At 35.3% G+C, this 17,106-nt stretch overlaps 1 protein-coding gene across 1 annotated transcript; it reads right to left on the bottom strand.

The window, feature by feature from the left end:
- Nucleotides 1–22: 22 nt before the first annotated feature.
- On the bottom strand, nt 23–11,440 carry LOC104092347 (kinesin-like protein KIN-12E). The gene is made up of 22 exons (XM_009597936.3): nt 10,997–11,440; nt 10,416–10,571; nt 10,258–10,341; nt 10,002–10,121; nt 9,410–9,523; nt 8,703–8,795; nt 7,452–7,541; nt 7,285–7,355; nt 7,129–7,203; nt 6,945–7,032; nt 6,483–6,541; nt 6,331–6,394; nt 5,785–5,850; nt 4,664–4,822; nt 4,479–4,583; nt 3,873–4,108; nt 3,457–3,526; nt 3,090–3,146; nt 2,913–2,975; nt 2,490–2,546; nt 2,291–2,370; nt 23–2,094 (listed from the first exon to the last, which is right to left on the bottom strand). The coding sequence occupies exons 1-22, from the start codon at nt 11,255–11,257 to the stop codon at nt 210–212; spliced, it is 4,053 nt and encodes a 1,350-aa protein (XP_009596231.1). The 5' UTR covers nt 11,258–11,440; the 3' UTR covers nt 23–209.
- Nucleotides 11,441–17,106: the final 5,666 nt, after the last annotated feature.

Genomic DNA, 17,106 nt, shown 5'->3' with positions numbered 1-17,106 from the left:
GATATACTTTGGAAACACAAAAGGAAAGAGATATTTACTTTCTTTTCAGATTTCCACATGCCAAAATTTGATTGAATTTTCATAAGTTATTCACAATCATAATAGTTTGTAATACATCACACGGTTTGCTAGAGGAGAAATTATATTGACAATACATTAGGGCAGCATGCAACTGAGAGAAGATGCTAGTTGACAGTTAAACAGGCAAATTAACTGTCACCCAAACTATCAATTCCAAGCAACGGGTTCAGCTCTAGCACTGACCTTCGTATATCATGTAGATCCTCCTCTACCTTGTCGGAGAAAGAGCATGATTGGCATGACAATGCATTCAGTAACTGACTTTTTCTAGTCGTGGCAAGAGCCTTAGCTCTTTGTAAATCTTCTATTTTTTTCATTTCCAAGTGCAATGCTTCATCCAGAATCTGCAACTCTTCCTCCTTCAACGAGGCTTCGAACATACTTTCATGGTACTCAAGAATCATGCTCTCAAACTCATGCTTCCCGTCCTCTTTCATTTCCAAGATCATCTCCTTCTCCCGGATGACACTTTGAAGCTTGTTACCCATCTCCTCTACCAACTGCAAACCATTCTGTATCTCCTTTTCAATAGCCTCAATTTCACTCTCCGACTTCAGCATTTTCACGTTCAACTCTTCAGTTTCCTTTTTTTTCATCCCCAAATTTTCCCTAGTCTGCTTTATTTGATTTTGTATCTTTGTTTTTTCTTCCTCAGACTTAAGTAATTCAGTAGCTTTGCCACTCAACTGCCAATTCCTTTCTGGCAATTGGATATCAGGTTTCTCAATGTTATCTATGGCAAAGAGAACCCTGTCACTTTCCAGCCTTCTGTTCTCCTCTTCCAATCTTGATTTCAAGTCTGCTAGGATGTTTCGTAATTCAGATTCGGACTGTTTAGTCTGCATCTGAGCATCGAGGAGCTCAGCTTTAGATGCTTGAAGATGAGCCAGTTTTGCTCTCTTTTGGTTGAGACCAGCATTTGAAGCATCTAATCTTGCTCTTGCTTGAGCTTCCCGTTGTTCAAAGAAGCAAACTGATGAGGAAAAGCTTGATAGTGAGCATCTTAGCGCTGATAGCTTTTTATCGAGCAAAACTTTCTTTTCAAGCATTTGTGAAGACTGAAGCTTGAACGACGTGCATTCTTGTTTTTTCACTTCAATACTCTCTGCGAGTTTTTCAATTTCTCCCGTAAACTCATCAACCTCGACAATTGCCCTCTCTAGTGAACCAAACATGCTTATGGTGTTAGCAGATTTTAGAAGCTTTTCCTGTGCTTCTTCAAGCTTCTTCCTCACCAGACTTAGATCTTCTGGTACATGTTTCCGCAAAACATTTGATGACTGATCTTCCATCTCAACATCCTGCTTCAGGGAGGCACAAAGATCCTCGGGAAGCTCATCATATACTACAGTTTCTGCAGTTGATTCAGGAAAACTAGTTTCCAACATCATGTAATCAGCTTTGCCCAAAGTTTCAAAAGTATTCTCTTCATTTGGTTCTGAAGGTTTATTCATTATCATCTCTGTAGTCTTGTAGCAGGATAGTTCTTCTGAGTCAGAAATATTGCTTTTCCCTGGAAGAAAAGAACATTGACTGTATTCATCATGTACATCTACCTCGTGCAAGCCAGCCTCCTCTAAAGTTTCTAAATCCCCTGATTGAACAGTGTCATCTAAAGAATGATTCTCTAAAGCATGTTCATCCCCTGATGGAACACTCTTTTGTTGGCAGTTCTGACCTCGATCATTCTCATTGTTCTTTTCTGCTACTGCTAGCTCATACAGTTCAATCAGTCCGTTATTGTCCTCAATTAAGACTTTGAGCTTCATCCTCAGTTCATCATTTTCCTTAGACAAGGAAATTGCAGTTTCATGAGCTTCTGCTTCTCTTTGGCTTGCTGCTGCAATAGCATCAACAATTGTTTTTAGCTCCGCCTGATCACTGACAGCGATAGCAGGCATCTGATAATTTGCAGCAGAAGGCAGCTCATTTTGACCCTTCTTTGATTCTTCCACCAGAACTGCTTTAGAGGATCTCTCAAATTCTATCTCTTTTTCCAAGTCATTCAATTGCCTGTATGAACAGTGAATAAATTTTGAAAACCAGTTTAAAGTCGACGAATCAAAATTAAGATTGAATATTCGATATTGAACAGGTTTGTTGAAGCAGGTTATGTCTTTTTGAAGGGGATCCACCAATTATGAACACCCTAAGAGATGATGGAAAAAGATAAGAAACAGATCACATTACAAGAATTGCAGTGCTGCACCTTTCCAATTTTTCTTTCTCTTCAACACAAAAATCAAGTTTTCTATGCAGTGCGTCCAGTTCTGCTTGGTTTTGAATTGCCTGAAAGTTAAATATATGTTGTTAGCAGACAAATTTAATGAATAACCTACAAAATAACCACTAAACTCATTTATACTATTTTAAGCTCGTTCATTTTTCAAGGTGAAAATATATATTACCTGGACACGGAGGAACTCATTCTCCTCATTGATTGATGTACTCCAAGGTGAAGCCGGCTAGTGTGGCAAAAGGAATTAAATAAAGAAAATATTTCAGCATGATAAAAACAATTGACAGTACACACTCCATCCTAATTGACTGCAGCATTTTCTTTACTGGGATATACCAAATGAATTTAGTCTCCACAATTTCATTTGGATTAAAAGTTTGTTTTACTTGCGAGAAGAAACATGGCCCAGCGATTAAAAAATGATAACCCCACTTTTCTTAATTGATACATTTTCAAAAAAAAAAAAAGGTACTAATTGCAGTATTTCTATTTGTTAGATAAAAGTAACTAGTGTCTCCAGTTATTGAGCACAAATGGTCCAGCGATTAAAACATAGATGTAAATATTACCTACTCTAGAGTATATGTCATACCTTACAAGATGTTAGCAGGTTCAAATCATTCTCAATATGCATCCCAAGCTCAGAACTTCCCTTCTGTAACACAAGTAGAAAATAAACTATAGTTTAACAGGGGTTGTACAAGCTGCTTCAACAAACAAATAAAAGGGAATTCCTTAGTGAAAATCCTAACCAAGTTTGGAGGACGACCTGAACGGATGCAGGACAAGATTCATGCATAAGTTTCCAGTCAAGTGCTTCTAGCAACTGCATATCAAAGAAAGAACCATTAGGCGCGCAAACAACTTTGGTATTTGACGGGGAAGATCCCAGACTCACCAGATGCTGATCAAGAACAAAAGAACTAAGATGGCAATTGCTAGGTACTTTAGTATGAACATGAGACTTACAGATGCAATATGTTGTTGTCTTTGGAATTAAAATGTGATGTTGTATGACTAAAGATCAGTTGTATATAACAAAAAAGAAAAGTAGAAGACAGGATGATCGTGTCTATTCTCATACTTGAAAAAAAAGATTGACTAATTGAATTTCTTAGAGGAAGCAGTCAGTTAACCTTATCCTGCAGCATCGCAATCTGTTCATTCATTCTTTCTCGCTCACCTTCCTCATAAAATGACTTCAATCTGCATTAGAAACAATTGAGATTATCAAACTAGTGAGACATGGACTACCTAACAACAACATACCCAGTGTATTCCCACAAGTGGGGTATGGGGAGAGTAGTGTGTATGCAGACCTTACCTTTACCCTATGGGGGTAGAGAGGTTGTTTCCAATAGACCCTCGGCTCAAGAAAAGCATTCAGACAAAGAAAGGAGCCAAGAAAAGCATTGCTAAGCAGGTAGACATGGACTACCTAATATAACTAAAAGATTTTCGTTTTATCTCCAAGATTCGGACAAAGAAAGGAGCCAAGTTGGAGGAGTGCATGTGCATCTACGATAACTAAAAGAGAACATAAATAACATGCCTTCCGATCTCTTCTTTTAGCTGTAAATTCTCCATGGCAAATCTTGTAACTTCTTGGTTGCGATCAACCTGATTCCGTAAGACCTCTATTTCCTTCAAATGCTCCTCTTTCTCCTTTAGCAAGTGCATCTCGGCAGATATCTTTCCTGAAGCAACTGATTCGAGCCTTTTTATTGAAGCTTCTCGAAACCTTAGTCTCATCTTCAAACCCTGTATCTCAGCTTCCCTTTGTTTGATCTGATTACCCATAACATTACAAAATTAGTTTCTCTATATAAAATTCAGATCATTTCATTCTGTATCTCTCTTTTTTTCATTTACTTTCCCAAGGTATATATCGGTATATCCTAATCAAACATAGCAAAGAGGAGACGGACTACCTAATATAACTAAAAGATTAATGTCCAAGAAATGGATTGTGTCCAAGAAAAGTATTCCAGATAAACAATAAGGATAGATTTGTCAATTAAGTCCTATTTGTGTTTATGTATTCCACAGTTCTGAATTAGATGTTTGCTTGGACCCTCTGGCCTCATTGTAAAACCTTTTGACACCTACGAATATATAAAATGGCAACTCAAGTAATGAAAACCTCCGTAAAACATACCAGCTGCATCGCTGCCTGATTTTCAGCAGTTAATGCTTGTAATGCGATGTCTTTATCCTTCTCCCTCCTAAAAGCTCCAATAAGGGCAACTTCGTAGTCTTTTTTCTGAAATTACAAGAGACTTAACCCCTCAGTGCAAATAATGGAAGAGATTTTTCCTCATTGCCAAGTTAAGATATACCTACCTTAGACATCCGTTTATCTGATGTAAGCGGACTAGATAATCCATGAAGCCCTTCCCATCTAACAGTTGCGGGCGATCCTGGAAAAGCAACAGTCCAAGCATCATTTTCATGGTTTTCAGTTCCTCCATCAACCATACTCCTAAGATGTGCTACTTCTTTCTGAAAGGTAAAATAAAGTTATTAGGCACATCAACATTTAGAATATGGCCATTAAGAGCACAGATCATTGGAAAAACTTTTATAATCCCTATCATATTACTGCTGTACCGGAAAAGCATATGACAAGACATATTGTGATTGGTGACTAAATCAAAAGCAGTAGTGCCTATACTTCTGCCATAAAATAGACATATAACTTTCACCAGTATAAGAAACTAAATCTGAAAATTATTAACACAGAGAAGGGGAACACTAACATGCATATTCAATTTTACTTCTAAGATACATAATGGATAAAAGCCAGAAGGTTATGCAAGTTATTCAAGGGAGTTCTGTCTGCCTATGTGAAGTAAAACCTCATTATATCACGAAATCCTTTCAGCGAATACCAGCCAACATCAGCACCTAGTGGCATAAACAGCTATCACGTCACACACAAACACATCTCAAAGAATGTCGTGGGACATGCACAAGATATTATTCGTATGCCTAGACTTCTGGTATTACTTGTTGCCTTCGCTTCGGTTTTCTAATTGCACTACTTAGTGATAGTTTGTGTCTTTGCTTGGTTTGCTTGTCATCGCCCCTTCCCTTTATTTTTCCTAAGCCGAGGGTCTACCGGAAACAACTTCTTTGCCTTCTTAAAGCTGGGGTAAGGTCTACGTACACACTACCCTCCCCAGACCCCACTTGTGGGAATACACGGGGCTTGTTATTATTGTTGTATCATTGTCATTTGTCAATCAATTAAACTTCTCCCTGGTTGTCATTTGTCCATCAATCAAGGTTTTCTCTCAGGATTTGTATAAATTACCGAGGTGCAAAATTCTCTTGGTCTCATGTTCTTCTTCCTTTTGGAATTTGGAGGGTTTTCTCTTTTCCTTTTTTTTCCTTTTGGGCAGGGGGGGTGGATTTCAAGCTGCTTGAATCAAGAGAAAAAAATAAGAACATTGAAAATATACCTTCAGATTTTGAATCTGTATCCTCATTGCAAGAACGTCTCCAGAAGCATCTTCATTTACGACAGCCTGGGAAAGTAAATAGTTATCAGGGAAAAAAGGAAAATGGTTGAGCCTTTATCGATTATAGAGAAGTAAGAACTAAAAGCACATATCTTCATCAATGTCGTAAAAGTAAGATTATTGAAAACTCCTACGCAGAGAATGAGAAAACAAAATGTCTTTGCATCAAGAAAGTAATCTGTGCCCCTATAACTTGTAGCATCTCATAGACTATGAACCTAAATTTCTAATACTATGCATAAGGTACTTGAATTGCAGTATCGCACACGTTAGATAAAGTGGCATATCGAGGATACTAGCATTTAACTTTCAAATATTCTCTTGCTGATAGCTGCATGTTTATTACTTTATTTAAATACCAAATGAAAAAGAAAATTCTCTTATTAGGTGATTTCATAGGGGGGAAGAAATTGAAAGCACATATGATCAGGTTATTTGCTAGTGAAATGACCATAAGAAAGCCACCAGTGTCCAAGAGTAGCATACATGATTTTTGATGAATTTGGCACGTTGAGCAAACTTCAATGTGCTTAGAGTCTCCAATGAACAGCTGCAAGAATCAATCATGTGTTATAGATTATAAAATCACTTGCTTAAAAATTACAACACTTAGTAGGGTTTTGATCTTAAGTACATACCAGCTGGAAGGACTAATATTTGCAATTATACATGTTTTTGCATTCCCTCCCAATGAATCCTGAAAAGAAGGAAGAAGTATAAAGTCAATTCAACAGAAAACTTTTAGATATTCTGCAGTAGGTCCAAAAAATGTAGCAGGAAGACAATCTTATGTTTTCCATGTTAAGAAAATATGAAGGCTAGAAAAGGTTACTTTCACTTAAACTACTAGCCTAAAAGCAGAGAAAATGCAAATGAATCACGTTCTTAAGTTACAGCTCCTCATAACAAAAATATAAAAGTAAAATCTCTTTGAATGTCGAACAGTAAGAAAACTATGCTACAGCTCCTCATAACAAAAACATATTAAAAATGAGAATATTTCTGGACTAACTGAATCAATTAGATGTATTCTTTCGAGCAGATTAACTCATAGAGAAAACAATTGATTTTCCTTTGAAAGCTAAAATAAACCTATTCACCTGGAGTAGAAATGTGAGCTTTGAATCTCGGTAAGGAACATGTTGTGACTTTCCATTAGATATGCTGACCAAATTCATAATCACTAATCTGCACATCAGAGAACCAGATCGGTTGTGTACTTGTAGAAAGACAAAACAAGAACAGAAGAACCATAAATGATTAGGATTAAAACATGATATTTACCCCAATGTTGAAAGAGATTTGTTGATGTTAGTAGCTTCCTTTAGACGTTCACCTTCAGCTCCTGAGCTTTTCTGCCTGTGATTTAACAAGTGCAGTTAGAAGAAAGTTTCGACATCAATTATCTTCTCCGTTTTTCAGAATTATTCTCCTTTTTACCTTTCAGAGCCTGCCAAATCGACAAGGTTAAGACGAGCAAACCGGTGGTGAGTTACTCCTTGAGATTCCCACTGCAGATCAGTAATGTGTAAATTTATGTACCGGTATGGAGGCATATGTATGAAAAGATTAATTCTGACGAGCTGAAGTTAAGATATTGCACTTACTTTGCTCTCTATCACACATGTAAAAACACTGTGTGAACGGCTACTAGCACGATTCATGTTGGTAGCGGCTACCTTTCTGTTTGCAGCACCCTGAAATGTAAAGAACATTATGAACGTCAAAACCATAACTAACAAGAAATTGGTGGTTTTACTTTTTGCGTGCAATTTATTTCATTTTATTTGTGCTTTTCTAGGTTAAATTAATAAAGGATAAGATTGTGTCACATTAATCTGGTATCAAAAGACAATCTGGCCTTACTCTAATGAAGCTTGGCCAAGTTTGGCTATAAGGAAGTTAGCTTCAACGCTTTGATCAAAAAATTAGAAGATGCCAAATTAGTGCACTCTGTATGCACTTTTTCACCTTGTCATTTATACATTTATGTACCCATCGATAAGTTTAAAGGAAAATTTAGGAAGTAAGACGAAGAAAGACAAAATGTTGCACAATTTGAGTTGTAGTATTACAGTATGTACCCATACTGTTATTTTTTATCATCAGTGCCCACAGAAATTAGTAGCTAGACTAACCTAAAAGTCATCAGTGACAGTCACAGATTAAGAAAACTAGGTCAAAACCAGATATGATATACTTCGTAGAATTCCCAAATACATTGTAAATATTACAGTAGCACCTTTTAGGCTTTTAGGAAAATCATACACAGATTTACTGATAGTGATAACAGTATTGATCATACAACTTCTATATTCAGTAACTAATGACAGGATTATAGCATGTTAAACCAGGAAACAATACAAACATCTCATCACTAGTTTAGCAAGATACCACACTTATTTATGGGAAAGTGAATGTGAATGGTTTGAAAAGCTACAGAAAAGATGGAAACAACTCTCTTCAGTATATAAACAAAAGACAGTATTTTAACTTTGGAACAAGCAATCTTTAACATTGCCAACAATTCACTTGCTAGTAACAAAGAAAAGATACAACCGGTCAACCGTCTCACCCTTCATGTTAAATATGTGCACATTTAGAAACATAATGATCAGTGGAAGTAACAACAACAAAAATTGTTAAAACTGGCTATTAAGGATGGTATTCTTGATCAGCTATTAGGAACTCATATTTCTAACTTCAAAATCTTCAACCGTGCAGGTGAATTTGTAACCACCTCAAAAACTATCAACACTATCAACAGCTTCTTGTCCTCAGTCTTTAGTGGAGTTTATACCAGAGAATTCACAGCCAAAAATAATAATAATTGATTCACTTAGAAGTGAGGAATATACCTGAAGAAGCTGCTGCATCACATCTCGAGCACTCGTAACTTCCACTTCTTTGAGATCTTCTACATGAATCCCCTTTTTAGTATCTTCCCTAATCTGTACAATACAAGAAAAATCTTCAGTTGTATTCTTCCATTTGGTAATGCAGTTTGCAACTTTTAGATCAAGCAATACATTCACTTTTGTTCAGGCAATTTGTTGGCTGCATTTAGAAATGAGGAATGAAATTATTATACTAGTTATATGTTGCAAGCCCAAAACACATTTATTAAGCACGGATTAGTCCTCATTTACACACCTAATTTAACGAACCTTGGTGGAGTACTTATTATACTAGTACTTATTCACTTTTGTTCAGGCAATTTGTTGGCTGCATTTAGAAATGAGGAATGAAATTATTATACTAGTTATATGTTGCAAGCCCAAAACACATTTATTAAGCACGGATTAGTCCTCATTTACACACCTAATTTAACGAACCATGGTGGAGTACTTAGTTTAGCCTTCTGGAACAGGATTGCAAGCAATTAGCGGTTATCTTGCACTCAATAATTTCAAGGTCCTCAAAAAAGGGAGGACACTATTTCACCATGTTAAAAATGATGAATAATAGAAAACAATACATTGTCCCAGAAATGATTTCATGTTTATTTCGACAAGACTTCACTAAATTGCAAATTGGACGAAATGTTAGCAATTGAAATCAATACCTGCAAGTTGACTGAGGAAGGATCCAAAAGGTCAAGAATTTGCTCGTTATATATTTCTAAGAAAGAGCATCTACAAGTGAACCTTATATTTTCCTCCCTGCGTGCCTCCCTTTCCTGTACCAAAATACAGAAATGATCAACTTGAAATTAAAAAAATAAGATCAGCCTTATAATTGAAAACTGCATCCTAACTCTTCTATTCCAATCAAGAAGTCTTACATTAAATTAAGGCAAGAAGTAATCTAAGGTACATCTATGTTACCCAAACCAACATATATAGAGGTACTTATTTTCCACAAGAAAACAGGAACAGTGAAAAGCAAAGAAACAAACACCTAGAAGTTGGACATATATGTATTCCACACTCATATCCACTACTTATACCCAGCATTGGGTGACAGTTGACCCATCCAGAGAAGATTGAAGTTTGTTGCCAATACTATATCAAAATCAAACCAACTTAGTTCCGAATTAAGTCAACTGTGGTACTGGTTCTCCACAATGCAGCGTATTGTATAAACTTTTGATGTTTTAACAGTATATGCCACATGCTTAATAGTTGTTCATTACTTATGCAAATATTCACACTTACCTTTTGAATTCTTGAAAACATGTACTCAAATACCCTAGGAGTCATCCCACAATCTGCACTATGTCTTCGGGTGCCTCCTTCAATATCTCCAAGCATGGTGTGTGTTTTTCCACTTCCAGTCTGTACAGGAAGACATAGGGTTGCTAAATACAAAACCAGTATAAAGTTCAAGTCTTCTTCACATTGCGATATGAAAATTGGAAAGTATTTCTGAAAGCAGATACTTGAAAGCTTAAGCTATTATTGAGCAACATACTTGTCCATAGGCAAACATACAACTATTGTAGCCTCCCACACAGTTTTCCACCATTGGTACTCCAGCAGCCTTAAAGAGCATCTCCTGTTAACCTAAAGATATGAGAACAGACCACATACATGACAAAGGAAAGACAATAATAATCAAGAAAAACAAACCTGAGTAACATTCTCATCAGCAACCATATCAAATGTAAAACGTGATTCTGGGTGTCCTGTCCAAGTGATGGTCTGAGAGCTTTCTTGTCTTACACATTTAGAATGCCCTTGTAAAGATATCTCAGAATTACTCAAGGGGCGTATTCTTATAATAACCTGCAGAAATCAGTCAAACAGAATAAACCTATCTCATGAGTAATTTAAGTTTTATCCCAATTCAGTAAGATATAACCAAAAACTACTGTATGGTCTACCAGGGAGATTGTTAGCAACTCACTATACAGCATTTTCAACCAATTCTTTTTCATTTATTTTCACTCCAAAGAATCACCTTTTTCTGTATTTCTCACTCCAAAATAATCACTTGATATGCTGTATTTTTTACACTATCAGTGTATTTTAACAAGTCATAGCAGGTTACTTACCATTTATTCTGGATTACAAATCAATGTTATTAAATAGATTTATCTATAATAATTACTACCTTTTAAGTAACCTGACCGTGTAAAAAGGCGCATAGAACTTAAACTCTTTTTTTAGAAACGAGCAAAAAAATGAAGAAGAAAAAACAGAATAATTACCTGGACATTGTGCTCTTTCCAGAATGAAGGATCTTCGCAGAACTCAAAGCTCCGGTTTTGAGACTCCAACAAATCCTGGCTGTGGTAAGTGTCGATCCTGTCCTTAGCAGCTGATTTGAAGAGTCTGAGATTAGGAGTGCTCTTTACTGACGACAATGTCATTGAAGCCGGCGTGTCCATTGGAGTTGCTGTAGAAGAGTGATCTTGTTGTGACCTAAATCTGGACCTAATAGCGCTTGAATCTTCCGAAAATAACGGCATTTCTGAACTGTTAGGGTTTACAAATCGAGTTAGAGGAGATTTTGAGGGCAAAAGAATGGAGATTTCAAGGACCTTTTGGGGGATTGACGAAGAGTTAGCAGTGAGTACTAGAGGGAGAAGGGTTTCTGTAAAGGTATGGGGAATGGGGATTTGGGGTAGAGGGGGGGGTATTTATTTTGAAATGTAGAGAGGAGGAGGAGACCGTTTGAGAGGAATTTGAAATTTTTGAACGGTAATATGGAGCCAATTTCTAGATAACCCCATAGTCAATAAACCCGACCCGACCCGCGTTTTGATTTTCTTTTCCCTTTTTGAGATATATCCCATTTTAATACTCCTAGTAGTAATATCGTTTGTAAAAATTACTATGCATTATTAATTGGGTGTTTGGTCAAAATAATTGGTCAGTTACGAATTATGTTGTTCATACGAATGATATACGTATAACTATGCAAGAATTTATATGTTATTTTAAATAGAATAAAATGTGAAATGACAACATGTGTATAACATTATCTAATTATGAGCACCTTAAATGACATAAGTGCCCTTAATATAATGGTACGTATGTATAGTAAATTTCAATTGCATGGCTTTTATACTAAAACTTGTATTTCAAAATTTAAAAAACTTGAGAGCACAAATTCAATGTCACTCATTGATTTATTTATTTTTCTTTAAGAAATTTGGAAAGAAAAGGGTCTTACTCAAAGGAAAGATTAATAAGAATGTTACAGTTTGGATTAAATTTTCTGTAATTCTGAAAAATATACAAAGCATATATATATATATATATATATATATATATATATATATATATATATATATATATAGGCCTATCCATCGGTGATGAGTATTATTTGGATATTTTATAGTCTTAAATAATACATCCATAGGATGATTACTTGATATTAGATTTCTTTGTTCAAATGATATTTAAAAGTACTAGACATGTAAATATAAGATATTTGTCTGATCTATATAAAACTCAATCATAAATGAAATTTTTGTTTATGTAGATGTATCGTATTGTTCAACAAAATAAACTACTATTGCCACCTTTTGAAATCACGCCGAGATAATAGAATCGATAAAGCAAATCGAGAATATGTTTTATTATGATCGATGAATCAACACATCCAAAAAATATGTGGTCTTTTTTTTTTTTGAAAAGAGAAAAATATTGTTTGAAAAAGATGTTGCACGCATAGATCAAATGAAAAGAAGATACATTAAAGGAAACATAATACAATCTTCAAAAGAACAATTAAGTTTGCTAATTTGATAGATCTGTTCTCTAAGATATTGCTAACCTCAAAACTTGAGAAGTTGGTACACAAATTGGAACATTGTGATGTTTTCGTCAAGAAATGTATGCATTCTACTCTTTTTCCTTAATTAAGGAGTATTTTTATATATTAAAGTTTTGTCCTTTTAAAGTTTCTAGTGAACTTTATAATGAGACAAGTGGTAATGTGTGTTAGTAATGATGTAACAACAACAACAACAAACCCAGTGGAATCTCACAAGTGAGGTATGAGGAGGGTAATGTATACATGGACTTTAATTTTTATTTTATGAAGGTGAAGAAGAGACTGTTTCCGATAGACTCTCAGTTCAAGATCAATGAAAGAAAGCAATAACCAATTAACAGCAACAATTAAATAAAAGGTAGCAGAAGAAAGTGGCAAAACATGTAATAACCAAAACCAAAAGGAACATGATAACCAACTACTAGTAATAGTGAAGCACTGTGTAATAACAAGGAAATAGGAATAGAAAAAATATAAGACTAATTCTAATACTACTTGCAGGACAAGAAGCATGTTAGTAATGATGTATACTTTTTTTTTCCTTCAGTCAAACTTCTCCACACGATTTTTTTTTCTTCACAAAAAACATCATTGTGGATATGAAAGGAAAGTTCTAAGATAAGGAGTACTATTATTTGTGAAAATCCTTAAATTCTAAAGAATAACTCCTATCTCTTCATATTCATAATTGCTAATAACCCTTATTTTCTGTAACTCCCAAATGGTTAGTAATTTATGAATCATGACACCATTTGGCATTCTGCTATGTAATCTTATAAATAGAAGTATTAGAAGTCATGTTTGACGCACTTGAAAAGTAAAAAGAAAAATTCTATCAATTCTCTCAATATTCTTATGATTTATTCCTATATTTTCTTCTAGTTAATTGTATAAAAGGAGTAAATGTATTTTTTTTTATTAATAAACATTACTCTGCTAGTGTAGACTCTGTTAGCTTTGCACACAGGAACAACAAGACAAACACATAAAAGCTAAAGGACTCCTTAATTTAAATTACGGAAAATGGCCAGACCTGCACCTAACGTATCAATTCCAGTCTATAAATGCCCCTCGTTAACCTATTTTGCTATGAATGACCCTACAATTAAAAATCTAGTATAGTTGTACCCTTAGTTCTTACGGCTTACTTACGATTTAAATAAATATTTTCTTAATTCCACGTGGCTATTTCTGACTGGCCATTAAATATGGCACACGCCAATCCGGATTTTAGCCCATCCATTACCCATCCATACCGACCTGACCCATTAAACATTCTTTTACCCACAAAACACCCGATGTTAGTTCATTTTCCACATATTTTATTACCAAATTACAGCAATTTCTCTCCTCTCTCATCTCTCCTCTCCCATTTTTTAACTCGAAATCTTTGATAAATTTGAGTTCTTTTCTTTTTTGCTTCAAATGGCTGAATATTTATTCTACTTCTTCTCGTGACTCAGGTGACGCTCGTGCTTGTTATTGTTGGCTGATAGCCAATTATTTTACTGCTACGACACTTATAAATGGTGGTCATAGATTCTATAAATGTCCTTGTTACGAGACTAATGGTTGTTGTTATTGGGAATGACGAGATGAAGAAATTCTACCTCACATATCAATATTTATCCATAAGTAAAAAATTACAGTGGATGTTGTTCGTCAATAAAGGAATAAGTTTAGGAAGATGGAAAAAGTTTATACTACGATAATATAGCGAAGTTGTTGTTTTGGTTAGTAGTGTCCAAGTGTGGTGACCATAGGAATCTGTTGATCATTGTGGCTTACAAAATTTGCAGATTGTTGTTCTCTTTGTGGCTTGCTAGATGATGTAGAGAAGTTGGTTTGCTTAGTAGTGTCGAGATGTTATGATGTTTAATGCCTATTAGTGTTGGTATAATTGTTAAATGAAGGAAATTTGCAGATTTTAGTTAGGTTATTGTATATGTGTTTTAGTGTTAGTAGTTGAATTTGCACTTGTCTTTGTAATGTATTTTGGTATTGCCATTTTCATTGAATTTGCAGTTTTCATTGGTATGTTATGCTCATTGAAATATAAAGTACTGCCACAAGAACCAACATCATGTTATGAATATTCGAACACAAACAACATCATCAATAGATAACAAGGCATTGTTAGATGTAGCCAACAAAGATACTTATCAACCAATTGTCACAATGTACTTCACCTTAATATAAGCCCAACAAAAGATTTTTGAGATGAATAAATACAACAACTTCCACAACTGATTAACCACAAAAACAACAAAAATAAGTTTTGAATCAGTCATCACAAAAATAGAGTTTTGTTTCCTAAGTTTTAAATTAGTCATTCGAACACAACAAACATCACTAATGCTTGATCTTTTTAGCCTTAAATTTACCAACTTTTTTTTCTTTTCTGCCAACAATTGTCTTGATGTCATTACTGCTTTGCCTTTCCTTGGTAAATAGGGCAAGTTTATAGGCACACTGGCATCAGATTCATCACCCTTGAATACAATCTTCCTGGTACCAGTTGGCAATTTCCTATACTTTTTCTTTTGAAGCCTAGTCTTAGCTTCAGATATCACCTTAGGCCTCAAAACTGGATGTTTATCTTCATCTTCAGATATTGCATTTCCATCTTCATAGTCATGGTCATCATCCAGAACTGTTGATGGTGATGTTGGTGTCGATGGTGTGTTGGTGCTGCTGGTGTTTTGCTGTGAGGGGATTGAGTAGAGGTGTTTTGTTGATGTGTGTCTCGGGATGCTGTCATTGGCCTCATTCCAGGTGTAGGAACAAAAACAAATTCAGAAGTTTGACTATCTTAGGGTACTGTCAAGGGCACATCTTGTACTTCTTGGGAAGATCCTTCATCTTGGAAGAAGTGGCTATGTCTCTCTTTCACCTAGAAGATCAAGCAATGAAGGTATCACATTTAGAGTTATTGTTAAAATATTTGAAGTTAATAAAAAGGGAATGAGTAGCATTACCAAAGGACATTTTCTGATGTTATGACCCCTCTCACTGTAGTATCCACATGTCATGACAAGTCCTTTTTATGAAGCTGACCAAGCCCCCCCCTCTCTTTCTTGCCTCATCCTTCTCTCTCTTTCTCTTTATCTTTGGTCGACCAACCATTTTGACTATTTTCGATGGCTCCATTGTATGATGTGGTTCCACCTTTCATAACTTTTCACCTCTAACTGGTTGTATTTTATGCATATACACATTTCATATGCACTTCCTGTCAAGTCCCATGTGCACTTCTTTAGTTGAAAACTAACAGTATACTTCCCTGGACCTTCATGCACTGCATAACCAAAGTCACCATTAAAATCAACTTCACACTCTTGTGCAATTTCTCTGAAATCACCTAATAACTCCATGGCATATGAACTGAATTCATCTCTCCAAGTCCTACATTCATCTTCACGATCTTTTAATATTTTCATTACCTTTAAAATAAGGGAAAACTAATAATCAAACACTGATATAATAATACATAAAATCAGTTAGTTTCATAAAATACTAAAATTATAATTTACCTTGATTTTAACCTCTTCCAACATCTTGATTATTGGTTTGTGTTTTGCCTCTAGAATCCATTTGTTGAATGATTCTGTAAATTTATTGTCAACCATCTGATTCTTGCATGTTGTGTCAAAATAAACCCTGCACTAGTTTTGTGGTGGGTACCGAATTAGGTCTTTAGCAGCTTGTTCAGAAATAGTCCCTAGGGTCCTCAATTGATCCTTGAATTATTCATCATAAGAGCCCCAAACACACCACCACAATAGCTTTTTCATCTCTACACCCATCTAGTTCTTACTCCAGTTAGCTTCTATGTGCCTAACACACTATCCGTGATGTGATTTGGGAACCACCGTTGTAACAACATCAATCAAAACTTACAATAATCAAAACAAATAAAGAAGGTGAGTCTTTTAGTAGTTAAAGTAAACTAACAGTGAAAAATAATGTAAGTTGTTAATGATATTACCTTTTGCATGTCTAAAATGATTGTCACTCCTTCACCATCTCCCAACTCTAAGGAAGATCTCAACAGCCCCATAAACCACTTCCAAGTTCTATTTGTTTCTCTATCCATCACTGCCCAAGCAAGTGGATAAAAGTGTTGGGCAGAATCTTGTGCCATAGCTACCAGTAAAATGCCTTTGCATTTTCCTTTTAGAAATTGCCATCACACCTATTAGAGGCCTCAACCCTACTTTCCATCCACTTTTCAAAGCTTGGAAGCATATATACATTCTAAGAATTCTCCTCTTTCCCTCTTCTAAAGCATCTTTTGATATGTTTATAACCACATCTGCACCATGGTTACTGTCCCTCAACTCTTAAGCATATGCCTTTAACCTATTATAGTCATCAATGTAGCCACCCTTCAACTTCTCTAAGACCATTCTTTTAATCCTCTTCGTCTTTGAATAACTAACATTAACTCTGAATTTATCCTCTAAGTCCATCCTCATGTCTTTGACCTTATACTTAGGATTATTTTGGACTTTGTTCTTGAAATAATGGGCTAAA

This window comes from Nicotiana tomentosiformis, chromosome 11 (assembly GCF_000390325.3).
Source record: "Nicotiana tomentosiformis chromosome 11, ASM39032v3, whole genome shotgun sequence".
Lineage (NCBI taxonomy): Eukaryota > Viridiplantae > Streptophyta > Magnoliopsida > Solanales > Solanaceae > Nicotiana > Nicotiana tomentosiformis.
This window is presented reverse-complemented; position numbering and strand designations above follow the sequence as displayed.

Coding starts and splice junctions, on each gene's coding strand:
- LOC104092347 (XM_009597936.3), bottom strand. CDS start 11,257: ATGCCGTTATTTTCGGAAGATTCAAGCGCTATTAGGTCCAGATTTAGG. Junction 6,542..6,944: donor AGCTCACATTTCTACTCCAG/GTGAATAGGTTT, acceptor CCTTCTTTTCAG/GATTCATTGGGAGGGAATGC. Junction 5,851..6,330: donor CCAAATTCATCAAAAATCAT/GTATGCTACTCT, acceptor TTACTTTCCCAG/GCTGTCGTAAATGAAGATGC.